This window comes from Teleopsis dalmanni, chromosome X (genome assembly GCF_002237135.1).
Source record: "Teleopsis dalmanni isolate 2A chromosome X, ASM223713v2, whole genome shotgun sequence".
Classification (NCBI taxonomy): Eukaryota; Metazoa; Arthropoda; class Insecta; order Diptera; family Diopsidae; genus Teleopsis; species Teleopsis dalmanni.
The window spans coordinates 92,100,798-92,116,709 of record NC_051848.1 but is presented as its reverse complement, the minus strand read 5'-3'; the positions used below and the strand labels follow the sequence as shown (position 1 = coordinate 92,116,709).

Genomic DNA, 15,912 nt, shown 5'->3' with positions numbered 1-15,912 from the left:
TCTATTTTATAAATTGAATCAGTTCAATGACTACCTATATAAGAAACCTGCTCTATGCGGTATCAGTATATAAAACTTGTACAACCCTTTAAATGCAGTTCATCGCTCAGATGGCAAAGCGTTTTTTATTTTGTATATATAATTGCCTTTATAATGACAACTAATAACAACTAATTTAGAATATAGCTCTATAGATCGACCCGAATTACTTCAAATATTGTGAAATAGATGTGTTGTATTTTTCTTTCAGGTGCATTTTAGGAAAATTATAACATGACTTGAAGTGTTACCCATTTTTAAAACACATTCGTGGGTTCTTGAAAGATACAGAGCTACATTTAAATTTTCTTCTAACAGATTAATTTTTATTTTGATTAGAGGGTCTGAAAATGGTTTTAACTTATAACTATATTTCACATTGTAAATACGTTCTGTATGGCCCAAAAATAAAAGACGACTAATGGGCAAAAAAGAAGCTCTATGCAATGCGAGATTAGTGTTGGTAATATTGATAGATATGTTATGATTGCAGTATTATTTAGTTTAAAGTTTAAATTTTTTACAATGCTTAATACTGAAAAGACTATATACCTCTTGATTATATATATAATACAATCATTTATATATTAAAATTGGCTTACATTTCTATAACCTGTAACGAGTAATCATCTATTAAAAATAATTTGTAAGACAATAGTTCCAGTTTATAGATGGTATTGATTGAGTATGTATATTGATTGATTTTGGTGGTACTATACTATAGCTTGAACACAATACATTATAGATATTAATCAGAAGAATCCTTCATATTTAGTTTATAATGACATTTTATAAGGACTCTAATTTTGTGAATACTAGGTTTCTATATAAATATATATCAATAATTGTCAAAACTCTAAATTTGGATAACACACATGAGTTTTTGGTACAAAATTTTGCAAGGTCCAATTTTTCACACTTGCAGTTCAAAAACTATGTATAACCATTAGAAGGTACCAAACAGCACCGATAGTGAACATTAGGCATTGTCCAATACACTTATATAGTCAGCCCAAAAGGTCACTTCCTTAAAAATCAAATTTTTGGATTTAAAAATTTCCGTATAATTATCATCCTTTCGACTAGAAATGAAGTTCTTGTCATCGGGAAAAATTAATTACAATGAGTAAATTACTTGAAATCAACACCTTAAGAGACGTTCACTGACTTCCTTCTATGTAGGTTTTAAATTTCAGCTAACTTTCAGTGGATTTCATCCGCAATTCCAAAGTTTTTAATTCTGGATTAAATAGTACGTATTCCAACTATTTTGAATTTGTCCGAACACTCGTGGCGATATGAGATACATATTAATGAGTGTAAATATTTGCTGGAAACCTTAACTGCATAAAACTTTTTTCTTAAGAATAGTGAATTTTTCGGACTTCAATTTAGAAATACTTCAAGAAATACAAGAAATGCATGGGCTAGTAGGTACAGGCTTATACCAGTTTTAGTACTGCTTAGATGTGGGGAGCTTATGAAGGTATAATTCAGTCTTTATTTGCTACGGCAAATTTTTCAAACAGTAAAGGACCATTCGAACAGCGTTCCCACTAAACTAGCTCGATTGTGTACTTATTATTATTAACTTAATACTATAGCATTGTTACAAACCTAGATTTGGCTTGTAGAATAAGATTTATTTCTTATTTCGATAAATACTGTCTAAAGTCAATCGATATGTACACACATGTGTATTCGTGTACCTATTGGAGTGCTAATGAAGCCCTGAGATATTGCTCCGACAAGCGGTTAGTGGACTATGCAGGAGTTGCTATGATGGATAGAAGATGAAATTCATCTGAACATTCGTATAGCATGCGGAGTTATACGAGTAATGGAATCAACGGTTAGTCTAATGCACCTTCCTTTGACAGCTTAAAAAGCATTACAATGAGTAATAGATTTTTTTTTATTGATTCTTCTTGACTTTATGTGGAAGACCGAATTGTTTATAAGGCAAGGTATACGGAGGTATAATGGACACAAAGGCCATATACATTATTCGCAATGTTCGAAAAGTGCATTGGGTAATGTTTGAGAAGTAACCTATTATTTCTTCATTACGGAGGTTACTTGATTTTTGTAATTGCATCACAAAGGCTTCGAATATTAATGTCACTTTTATTTTTCGAAGCAACAAATCTGCTGGACCGACTTATAATGCCTTTTCCATGTTGCGCAGGACTTGAATTTAATATGAAATTAATTGCATTCTTCTTCTTGTACTGTTACATCAACTGCTGCTGATTAAGCAGTGCTTTACATCTTTTGTTTAAAATTTTATTATAATTTCATTTTAATTATTATTGCCAACAAATTCGAATAAATTGTGCAAGCTGTAGACTGCAGAGCATATTTCCAGGGTACTTGCAGTAGAAGTGCTGCTGTGCCCCTTTTCCGCTCGGCCGCTGTACTCCGTGTTGCTGCCTGGCTGCCTGGCTGGTATTGTTGGTGCTGTTATTGTAGCCAAACTGTTTCAATTACAATTAGTGCCACATTAATTATGCAATATCTACTTTCAGTTGCACAAAATTTACTGCACAGTGTGGGCAGTTGGTCGTGCAGCTGAAATGGCACCAGGTTCCAGACGAACACGGAATGCCATCGAGTCAAACGGCATTAACTTCGGAGACTGAGCGCATGCCAATGGTGACTGCAAATGTATAAATTATATTTTAACAAATGCTAGCCAAGCTCATACTTGAGTTCAGACTCGAACTTCAGTCCATGTGCCACTTTCTCTATTTTCCTCGATTGGCGCACTGCTTTGGCTTTTTTCTCATTGAAGTCATGTTTTTCGTTTTGGCAGACTTAAAGCAAGCAACTTGTGGCACAAACCAACGTGCAGTAAATTTTCTCTTAATAATTAAATAGAACATTTGGACTGAATTAGTGCGTTACCATTTGTGCTAAAATAAATCAATCACAGACAACCAAGCCGTCCTGCACTACTCCACTCAGTTTCGCAGTCATTTAGTCAGTCAGTTAGCCAGTTAGTCTGTTGGTGGGTGAGTAACTCGGTTGGTTGGCTTGTTCAATGGTCAATTCGTTTGTTTCGCATGAGTGGCTAAGCCCGCACTAAACATTTAACCATTATTCAAACCTTTGCATACGTTTCCCCCCACACATGACCCTCGTCGATTCAATACAAGTTCTTCCTTCGGGTGCTGCGATACGCTATCTTTTTGGTCGTTTGGTCGTAAGTGGCATGTGTTGTATTGTGCTTTCCCTTTTCGATTTAGTAGTAATTAAATATCCTTTATGTATACTTACGATAAAGTTTAATTGCTCCGTCTGTGTCCCCAAGTGAATTCTTTGCCACACAGCGGTATGAACCGAAATCATGTATGTCAACATCGTTTATGGTCAATCGCATTGTAATTTTATAGCCGTTCTCATAGTTCTCCGGCACAAATCGTTCACCTGCAATAAAAAGCAAAGAATTTGTATTTTTTATAAGTAAAGACAACAGAGACAAACAAGGATTAAATATAAATTGGAACATTTAAATAATGAAAAGGTTTAAAGGAGCGTAAATTAAAATGACTTTTTAAACGATTGTTAATAAAATTAGTTTAATCTATATCTTATTTTCAGATGAAATAATTAAAATACTGAAACCAGGTATTTTGCAGATTGTCTACAATTATATTTAAATTATAATATTCCATAATGAAACACTTCGAATTGTCATATTTATATTAATTACTGATTTAAGGAGCAGTAAAGTCTTGGAAAGTATAGTCGTCTGAAATAGCCAGTAAATAAGATTGACAAAAACGTTGCTCATCTGTTATTTAAATGAGAAGATTACACATAAAAACTTCTTAGCCATGCAAACGAAGTAATTAATAAAGACTATGAGAAGCAGATTGGGTGAAATAAACATTAAAACTGCGAATATTATGTGCACCTGTAATGAAGGAAATTAAGGTCAAGTAGTGAAAGGAGTTGAAAGGACTGTTGGGAACGTTAGCATCAAAAAAGTAAGGAATTTGCAGTTAGGATATATTGCAGATATAAAGAAATAATTTTTTATTTGTGCCTTGCATTGTCATGAACGCACTTTAAATTTGAAAGACACCTCAACAATAACGTCCTCCATAATGCCTACTACTGACCATATTTAAGGTTAGTTCCATTTGGTATTACTTAGAATCAATAAGTCTAAGCGCACTTGGATTTCATTCGGTTTAAAGTGTTGCTGTGAATATCAAAACTAACACAGAGATAACTACTGCTCAGTGTGTTGCCCTTAGTGTTGCTAGAAGCAGACGATTTGCAGTAACCATTATTTCCATTTAATTTTCCAAAAGAAAATCACTGCCTAGTCAGTGAAGATATGATTTCCTAAGCATCAAAATTACTTTGGGTGAATTCGTGGCCTGAGTTATAGAAAGTGATTGCTAGATTCTATACTCCTGCATAGCCCACTTGTTGAAAACCGTCAACATTAAATTATTTATAAAATAGTCCAATATTCAGTGAGCATACGAGCTAAAAATCTGCTGATATTCATAACATCTTTCGTTTTTCTCTTATCTAATTTAAATCGCAGAATCTAAGCAACCTCATCGTTTTCGCTATTGATCCATATATTATTCGAAGCCCCAGTGGTGAACGTGTCTATATTCCTAAAGTGTTGACACATTAGTGTTTGATTGAGATGTTGTGTTTGTTTTGGTCCATTTCAGATCCTTATTCGGTAACCACAGTTGCTAGTTCGTTTCCTTCGAATGTCCCAGAACCCAAACAAAAAGAGACTCACTGATGCTTATAAGTGAGGCAAAATCACCGCTAGATTATCGTCTATGTAGACAACGATTTTGTAATATCGAATCGCACTAACTCGAATTAGCCGGGGATGACCAACCTATTTTAATGCAATCTCTAGCAATTAAATTTGGTTGTAACATCATATATGACGATAGTGATGTAAGGTGTAATAGTTTCCATTATGACTTATTGTTTTGATTATTTTCTGCTACTAGCAAAATTTGTTGGAGCTGTTGTAACTATTTCTTTTGTTTATCTGCTTAAACAAATTCAAGAAAAAATATTGTGAAAAAATATTGGGGATCAAGGTATATGCATGCGTCTCAAAAAGCCTCTCCACACAAATGTCATCCTCAACCTTCTCGAGGTGATCCCTGTTTTAAAGATATGCGGCAATGGCAATCAAATGTTCAGCGGTATAACTGTTCCACAACATCTAGTTATTGAGGGAAATACCAATTGCCACATGTAGACTGGAATTGAAGTTCGCTGGAATGGAAGCGGCGAAATTTGTAATAATAGTAGAGGCAAGTTTCTTTTCTCTGGAATGCCTGGTGAAAACGACTCGCACATTAGAAGTGAGGGAATTTATTTAAACAAAGCTATTAAATTAAGAAGTATTAGGGCATGCCAGACCCGAAAGAATGGAATGGTTATCTCAAGAATTTTGGGATCTTATCCCAAAATAGATATATAGATGTAGAGAATCTGTGTTAAAACAAGATTATTAAGTGCAACAAGGAAAATCCATAAAGTGAAGTTACAAAACGAATACAGACGGCTCTCGAAGCAAATAAAACGTCAGGCAAAACGTGACAAGTTGCCTCAGAGAAAGGAGATCTTAAAGAGGTGTAAAAGATAAGTCGTGATATAGTCGGTAAGAATGATTTCGGTACAGTACCTGTGGAAAATGAAAACGGATGCATTGTAACTAATGTTGACGAACAAATGGTAGTGTGAAAAAGATACTTCGAAAGGGCATTTAATATAATACATGACGAAATAAAGCAGTAAACAGTTACAAGAGGTTAGACGACGCAACCCTAATAGATCCATAGAATGCAGACCACTCTGAATAGTTACATGCCTTGTTTGTTGAGGAATGGAACACGGAATGTATTCCAAAATATGGAAAGAAGCTATCAAAAAGATACTTCGAACGGGCATTTAATATAATACATGACGAAATAAAGCAGTAAACAGCTAGATATGGTAGACACAGATCAATGTCGAATCAACTGAGGAATAAGAAATAAATTATCCAATTTAGAATATGCCGATGATGCGATTTTTATTACAGATCTTCAACTAAGTGTGCAACAGTGGGGCTTAACATTAATATTGCTAACACAAAATTCATGCGCATTAACACATCTAACACCTCTCAACTCACAATAAGTAATACGATCGTGGAAAATGTCGAAGAGTTTGAATACTTTGCAGCATTATAACAACAGAAGGTGGTACTTCAGAAGACGTAACAAATAGACTTCGGAAAGCCAGATATGCCTTCGCTAATCTCAAAAACATTTGGTATTAAACAAACTTACATTTTAAAATTAAAACTACGATATTCGATGCCTGAAGTGTACTCTTATATGGATCTAAATCGTGGTTTATTATGGCTTCGATCCCCCAAAAACTTCGGACATACGTTAACAGATGCCTTCGGTTGATCATGAACACTTGGTGGCCGAGAACCATAAGTAATAAGCGGCTATGGAAAATCACAATTCAGCAGCCGATTGAAAGCAGATAAAGAAGCGAAAATATGACAACGGAAAGGGATCTTTGCCTGGCTTTAGCTGACAAGGTGGGATTTGACTGAATTTTAGTAACTTTAGTAACTTTTATCTTAACTCTTACGATGCTATTCAGAGCGTGTACTACCCTCCACGTTTGTTCCAACAATACTTCATAGTTATAATATAGTCATATAAAGTTGATATTTTTTGTATTTAACAATTTTGTCGTCTTCAATCTCCAGAGCAAGTTTCTGCGATTCAAAAGTGCAGGAACTGTATTATTGGTGAAAATAACAGTCCCTATCATTTGTTTTCAAATTGCCTCGGTGCTATTGGAAGAGTAAATTGCATAATGTGATCTATAAAGTTGAATTGCGCTACGTTGCTTCTCAATGTTATTTGCAACAATCGGTATTGAAATAAGATCTGTCACTCAAGCTTCCAGGTTTGCGAATTAATGGAATGTTGTTTAATAACTATGGGTATATCCATTTTGCCCTCGGTATCCTGCAAATTTTACACGCTTCTTTTGTTTAAGGTAGAATGATTCAAGCTGCTCTTAACAATTCAGTTACTTTGAAAGCTTATTGGCAAAGCCGTTGGAAAAATAGACTGATATACAGGGTTAAACGCTTGAAGTGTTATGTTACCTATTAAATTATGAAGTTATTTATTAAAAATTTCGGAATTCATTCACTCTAGCTCGATGTGGTCGCCTTTTGCTTTGACTATGACCTTCAAATGGTTTAAAAATGAGTTGCATACTTCGCGAATGTGCTGTTTAGGTATTTTGGCCCATTCCTGAACAATGGCTCTCTTCAGCGAATCCATACTGGCATATTTTTTAGTCGTCTTCTTGCTCTCCAAAATAGCGAATTTAAAAGCCATTGCGTGGATGAAATTAAGTGCGGTACATGATTTTTTAAACATTCTTGGCTCACACGAGCTTTATGAGACCGAGGCCGGTGCTGAGTCTTGTCTATAACCGAAATTTTTGCAACTTTTGAAACATTTTTTCGATAATAAATCGCATTGACTGTGACACCAGACTCGATGAAAACAATTGGAGAGCATCCATCGGTGATCACAGCTGCCCATACCATTACTTGAGATGGAAAACTACTTCGGCTGGCCATTCGTAGTAATGCGTTCAGTTATGTTAATACGATCATTTCAAGAAATGGGGATACTTTTCCACATTTTTCAGAGTACACAATGTTTGAAAATTCGCCATGTCCGTGCAAGCGTAACAACTCCTTTGATCTTTCGAGTCTATCTTTTTGTTGCTTTGGTGTAAGATCTTGTGCCTTTTAGAACTTGTAAGGCTTTACCTCCAACCCATTTTGGAATATGCTTTGTATGCTTTGTTGGGATATTTTCAGTTCTTTGTCCATTATCACTACGATTATCACTACGACGTGGATTTCGCTTAATTCGAGTCTTCACTTTCCGAACCATTTTAGTTGAAGTTGCTGTTCCTTTTCGTCCATCACCATACTATTGTAATGATTAATGCTACAATACACAAACATTTTATTCAGTTTGAGGTGTTTGAGCTCGCGAACAATAGGTGGCGATATCAGATTGACATATATACCTGTGTGTAGTTAGTAACACTTCAATCGCCTAACCCGGTACTTATATCACTGAAACGTAAATTTTCAAACACTCACGATTTTACACTTTCAGATCAAGAATTGGCGATCGCGACCAATCTTATAGGAACCTCAAGTAAATTATATTATTCAGAATATTTTGTCATTCTATTTCCACTTTTCTGGGTTCCCTTTTTCAATGCGAATACATCATGCAAAACTGAAGAGACAACTTCCCAGGAAAAACATTATTCTTTAATGCAAATTCCAAGTATTTTTAAGTATTTTTTGTATTTTTTGTTTTTTTTGTTTTTTTTGTTTTTTTTTGTTTTTTTTTTGTTTGTGATTTTCTATTCCTCCTTGAGCAATTATTACAATTTTATTTGTATTTTAAGGTTTAGCATTCAATACGTTCGAATTTAAGTGATTTCCTTGGCATTAAAAATATTGCAGCACACTATGTTCTAACAAAGCTGCTTAATACGAACACATCTGCTACATTCTGTTGCAACAATGACTCAAACCAAACATCATTCCACCAACAATAGCAACAACAAATTGTGTAAGTGGTCAGTACTATGTAGTCCAGTAGTCGAGTAGTCGAGTAGTCGAAGCAGGATAACAAAAACAAAGTTAATAGAAGCAGTGGCAGCAGGCCATGTTAAATTAAATAAAAATGCCAAATTGGTGTATATCTGCATATCACTCCATCAAGTATTAGAAATGATTTAAACAGACTAGAGAATGACTCGAGGGAGTCAATTGAGTCAAGTGAGTCAAGGCAAGCAGATGGCAAATGGTAACTTCATAGGTTTGGGAGAGTTGATGTGCAAGGGTTAAGCGCATATTAGAATAAAATGCTGCTTAAATGGGCAGAAATCAAAATGGTTTGCTTTAACAAGAAGGATAACACACAGGTCACATACCCTAGGCAAATATATACTCAATCCTTAATATACTGTACAAATATTGTAGATAACTGAAATTTATCTGCTAACGCACTGCCAGCCCCACAGGCTGCAGTTGCAGTTGCAGAGCACTGGCAGTGCAAAGGCATCGCAACTCATATTCGCATTTGTTTTTGTACTCGTTAACCTATTCGTTCAAGTAAAATTTGCCGGAGCCAAATGGATTACAAACTCTAGAAAGCACCGCTCGCAGAGGTAAACCAGCACAAGCCAACATTAAATGTTGCAATACTAAGAAGTCTTCAAGCACCCAATACATGCACACACATATACATACATACATACATACATACTTCATATTGTAGCACAATAAGAAGAAGCTAAGAAGTTACACATCCAATTTCGGCAGCAGCTCGACTAGATTTGTTGGCTGAATCGTTTACGTACATGGGTGACGTTGGGGATTCCCACTTTGTGGTATATAGGCAGCAGTTTTGATAGTTCTTAATATTAGGTTTACACCTAAAATGAGGTCTCGTCTGATGTTATCAATATGTTTCCTGTATTGTTTATGTGTATGTGTGACTCTGTGATTCTGAGTCTCTGCCTGCATCTCGGTTGGTGTGTTTATCGACTAATTGGTATTCAAAGTACACAGATAGCTCGGGCGGGCTGGAGGGCTTAATAAAATTTTTTGTTTAATGCTTGCTTTTGCTTTTAAGGATGCTCTAGAGTGTGTGCGTACGAATGATTCGCTTGTATTTGCTTTGCTATAAATAAAGATGAGTGACTTATTTATAAAATTATTATTGATAGCAATAAGTCAATTCTGTTTTAATTAAGAAATTAAATGAGTGCTCCATTGAAACAAGTCTTGTGTACAGAAGAGTTCAGTCTCGATTTGTTCGAAGTCTTTTAGTCGGAATTATTGATAATCTGTATTCTGCGCAAATATAAAGCATGTAGCAGTCATGTGTTATTCACACAAATAAGATAAACAATTCCGTACTAAAATTTAATCAGTAACAGAACTGATTGAATTCATCTTCAACTGTATGATTTTACCGCAAAGCTTACTTTATGGTATTTCACGGCATAAGAAGGTATAAGAAGGAAGAGTGTTTTCTGCCACACATAGTAATAAGTTCTTCAAGATTAGGGAAAGAGGGGAAATTTATTAGTAAATAAGTTGAAATCATTCGAATAAGCTAAAATAAGATGTTTATAGCCGATCGCATTTACATATATGTATATATATTCTAACATATATTAGAAGCATCAAGATTTATAATATGAAGAACGTAAGTTTAAGGTTGGCAACATTGTTCTGCGTTGCAAAGGCATGTGTCATACACACATAGTGTCTATTATAGATGATTTGGAGTGCTCTGTGGTGATAGAAGACTATTCTTGTACAAGACTTTTTCTTCAACAACCATCAACCAAGTTTTTTAACTAAAATTAATTATTTTTGGAAAAAATTTCAAGTTAATTGTGATTATAAAAGAAAATTAGTTGAAGGAACCAAATGCCATATAGTACCTTAGGCAGCCTACGTATGCGTTTAATCTTTGTGTATTTCATCGAACAATTTTGGATACTTTGTGTACTTAATAAAAATTTTTATTACTTATTAATATAATTTAAGTATTTCATGATTGTTAGTCATTTATAAATAGCAATAAAGAGAGAATGAGAGAGAGAGAGAGGTTGCGAGAGGCAAAGTTAGTGAGAGAGAGAGAGAGTGAGTGCGTGAATATGAGTGAGGGAGAGAGAGGACTGAGGAGAGAAAGTTTGACTGAGAGAAAAAGGATCCAATGAAAGAAAATAAAATATAATTATATTATGATGTAAGCTGATAAAAAGAGTTAAAGGTAGATTATGATGAGTTATGGGACTATGTTACAAAGGAGTAAGAACAAATTTTCAACATTAAGATAGATAAGATAATGAAATATCATGGCTGGAGAGATAATGGAGATGGCTGCAATAGTCAATAATAATATATTATTATTACTATTGTATGGGGACTACTGCATTAATGCAGGGCATTCTGACAACAAATGTATGGCCGACTCTTCATTCTCTTCATAGAATCTATAGTTTGCATCCGTAATATATATAATACAGAAAAAAATTAATTTTAATTATAAATTCTTTTTTAATAGGTGTGTGTTGGTGCTTGGACAGACTTTAGAGTGTTTCATTTTGAATATATACATTTGCCAAAAAAAGGGATGAATATATTGTAGGTATTGTAGGAATGTACCTTAGCTTTGAGAATGACAGGGTATCATATGGAAAATATTACTAAGCTGTGAGAATTTCATGCTGTACTTAAGTTGATTTTAAGTTTGCTTGTGATGAAAACGAGTCATATGGCGTTGAGAATTTGATTGATTTGGTAAGCATTATTTGTTATATTAAATGTTGGTTAGATTGAGAATTATATGTTCAAGTACGTTAGTACGAAAGTAGCAATATTATTTTATCACTGAATAATGGCAGAATCATATATTTCAGTGACATTAGTTACAGTAATTTTTTTTGTTTTTTTTTTTGATAAGCAATGCATATCGTTTCGATATATTAGAAGCCAATGATATTTCTTATTATACATACTAATCAAATAAGACAAGACAATAATATATTGTTAAGACTACGTAAAGTATTGTGATTTAGAATCCAATAGGAAGTTGATGCATTATTATTGCAATAGAATTAACTTATTTCATGTGTTATATATATATATATATATATACTTGTTTTTAAAATATTTATCTATTTTTATAATGTATTATATATTAAATGAAGAGTCAACCCAATTTTCTTTAATTTTATCACACTTACTACACTTAAGTAATAAATATTAGTTATAATGAATTATGTATTCATAATTGTGCTTACTAACTGCACTTTTTTTTGTAAGAAAAATGGAGTGGTATCGAAATTTTTAAGAATTCTACTGAATTGAAGCGAAATTGAGTGTTCGTATTAATATTGAAAGATTAAAAATATACTCGAGGCATACATCTTAGCAAAGTGGAATAGTTGTAAATTTCAAATTCTTTTTTTCAATTGAATACCTTTTAATAATATTTATGATTTGATTCCAGTAGATTGAGAATGCATTAAAACTGACGTGGGCTGATTTGCGAAAAGTTGATCATAGATGTGACAAGAGTCTTTACTAAAAACAAACTTCAAACAATTTTGAACTTAATTAGAGCATAAAATTACTAAGAACTTCTGAAGGGACTTTTCCCCATTGTTATTTTGTGTGTTAATCAAATGCCACTTTGCGTGCTCGTAAATTTGTGATTATTACATTTTTTAATAAAATTTGAAAAATATTTACTTACTTAAAAAGCAATTCAAACGAAGTTGTGCTTAAACTACACTTGAGAGTGCATATCGGCGCAGGCACTGTAAATATAACTATAAATCTTAACATTTTTGCATGCTAGACGCACATACTCCGATACATACCCGTATCTAGATTGCAAATGTATAGATTGGATATATGCTTACATTTAATATGAAAGTATGTTGCAAAGATACTTAACCACAAAAACGCATTAAGTTCTGTTTGTATGCGATTTCAATTCACTTCACTCAACTTCATTTCAGTGAAATCTGATGCAAATTCTGTTTCACAATCACATGCCGAGTTAAGTGGTTTTTGTTTCTATTTTGCTGTCGCCATTGCAACAACAACAACAACAACAACAACAACAACAACAACAACAACAACAACACTGTGAATGACACACAACATAGTAAACCTCATATGCTTGCATCTAGATACTTTTTTATATTCGTACGAGTATATAAAGTTACTAACATTAAAATGAAACCAGTGCAAAGGGATCAAGGATCACATGATGATTGTATTAAACACCACAAGATATAACCAGTGCGACATTTGCGACTTTATATGCACTGCTACGTTTGGATAGAGAATATTAAGGACTTTTAAAAGGATATTAAGTGATTAACGTTGACAAAGAATTTTAAGGAAATTACAGTTTAATGGATATATCTAATTACCATAAGTATACTCTAGAATAGAATATAAAATTAATATTTTATAATTGAATTTAAACAACTACATCTTAAACTACGTTAATGTAATGTACACTGTACACATAAAGAATAGAAATTGTATATTTTATGTGATATATATAGTCCATATACGTTGATATTCATGATTCATGCGTTGTTCATGCAATGCAGATTATCTATGGTGCTAAACAAAGTTGCTTTAACTGATTCTTTGGCTTTAAATGACCATGGTCACCCTGGGTGGTTTCGTTGTCTATCATACGTTATGTAGGCCTCGAGTTTCTGCCCAAGAATTTAATGGTACCAATGACATGAAGTTACTCGATACCACTACCTAGCGATAGTCGAACATTGATCTAACTGGGTAGCGTGGGTTACTGGACACGGCTAAGGACAACTAATGACTGCAACAAAGTAAGTATTATGTAAGACAAAATCCAAAATCCGTTAGACGAAACTTGTTAGTTCTTAAACTATATTCAGAGATCTGTAGTAAGTCTGAAATCATTTTAGAGGAACACTTAGAGCAAATAGTGAATACTTGGTCTTACCAGCACGTTTGCAAATTTTTGGATTGAATCCTACATCAAGTGCTTTTCTTGTAGTTTCAATCACAAAAGGTTGTGAGTATTTCTCAACTTGATAATTTCAGCATAGGCCCGTCCTCGCCTAGATTTTCCTTCTTTAATGTGCAAAACTTTTTTCACTGAAACAAGACAGCGAATCCTTTGAATTGATTTGCTGATCATTATCGTTGTCGTACTAAAACATGAAGTTTCTTTAGGTATGGTAGTTTATCTTATAATGAACTATTTTCTAGAATACGGCTAATATTGTTTCATTATACTATGATAAAGCACACATAGAATGTGTGATCTAAAGCTCTTCAGTTTAGACGATCGATACATTCTCTGTGGGTGACAGCCTTGATAGCTCGAAAACATAGTCGCTAGCAAAGAGCTGAACGACACATACTTCACAGAATAAGTATTTTCAGACAATACACTAAGTATATGGATTAATTCCATAACTTAGAAGGTATGCTATTCATAACTTAATTGTTTTTCGATGATGTACATATGTATGAATAAAATTAAGGAACCCGTATTGTAGAAGGTGCTGAATATGCCTTTTTAAGATAGTCCAATTAGAAAATAAAGACAGAAGAGAATATTGATCGACTTTATTAATTATTGAAGTCATGAGACAAATAGATCTAGTAATTGAAACTACTGATTTGGAAAATTCAAATGAATTCAAAAAATGTTGGAAATATATGTTGAACACTTTACTAAACTCTTTTCTGAAAGGGTCTCCTTTAATACCGAAATAGTTTGAATAGGTTATGCTGAAATATAATTCAAGTGCATGCCTTGATAGATTAGATCAGAATGATGTAAATATTTTAATAAAATTTTTTATTAAATTGTAAATGATACTGCAGATAGTGCAGTGTATGAAGAAGAATTGAATTTTGTTTTTTATGCGATAAAAATGAAAACTTGTGCTTGACACAATAAAATCATGCTTGTATTCTTAGTTAGTTTCAAATGATAGAAGTCCTATGATGAGAATGCACAGGATACTTTTAGGATTTTATAGGAAATATATGCGTTCCATGTTAATAATAAATGATAGAATATTTTGCAAGGCTTGTCGAAAAATAAAAGCAATAAATTGAAATAAAATCCAAAAGCAGTAGTATAAACACTTGAGTTTTAGTAATTATCTTAAGTTCGGTAGCTTACGTTGGCAGTGTAAACAGTGCAGATTCTATACATATTTTGTACAAAATATGTTTTTTTCTTCGTTAAAATGGAAACATATTTCAATTGCATAGAAATTATCACCAGATGTGGAGTATGAGGAAACAATTTTATTTGATAAAAGAATATATTCCAATTGGAATAAGTAGGAAAGAACGCAATGTTCTTTATAAAATAGTTTTTAAAAAAATGTATTCTCACTGGACAAAACTTTTCTGTTCTAGCTTTTTGACTGAATTCACTCCATGTAATTAGTTATAGATTATATAATGTGGGTCATTTAGTTAAAAGTTTATGTAAAATTGATTTAGGTTTGTTAGGAATAGTTGCTTAAATCATTTTGCAAAAGTCCACTGTACCAGAACGCATTTACTTGAAATAAAAAATGTTATAGCTTCGTAATAAATGTTTTTCAAAAAGAGCGTATGCGAAATGTTCCATTACTGAGCTTTAAGAAACCTCTTTTGAAGCCTCTTAGATAACGGGAACATTTATTTCTGGGAGGTTTTAGATTTCTAGGTAAAATTATTCGTTAACAAATTCATTGGAAAGTCAACTTGTTCAGTGAGTTAAGTGTTGTTAACATTAAACTATAAACTGATTTGTTTAGTGAATACGAATGAAATATTTACTTATGATGTATACATATATATATAGATACGCATTAGTTATAATACTGAACATAAGTCGGTATCCTTTCAGAAGAAACATTGGTCGCATAGTAGCTTTTCGCAAGAGGTTGTTAATATCACATGAACTTATTTTCATTTTCAAGAATTTTTATTTATTAATTTTTTTACATAAAAGTGTGTCCTTAAGGCAATTCCCAATCGCAACTTTCATCCATTGAAACGTCCTTTAAGTCTCCATATACTTTCGAAGATGACATGAAGCCAGTCAAAAGTGAAAAGTGTAGGGTTAAGCAAGCTTGCGAAATGTCTGAACCACTTGGTGTGAGTGGCTTTTTGTTATATTCCTAATGTAATATGCAGTTTTTTCTTCTTACTTCCGT

The 15,912-nt window shown here is 33.2% G+C and overlaps 1 protein-coding gene across 1 annotated transcript in view; it reads right to left on the bottom strand.

The window, feature by feature from the left end:
- LOC119687972 (neurotrimin) overlaps window positions 1–15,912 on the bottom strand; it is a 114,901-nt gene that overhangs the window by 23,615 nt on the left and 75,374 nt on the right. Inside the window, exon 7 of the mRNA XM_038102544.1 lies at window positions 3,319–3,468. Coding sequence (XP_037958472.1) covers window positions 3,319–3,468 — 150 coding nt within the window. The remainder of the gene's footprint in view (window positions 1–3,318; window positions 3,469–15,912) is intronic.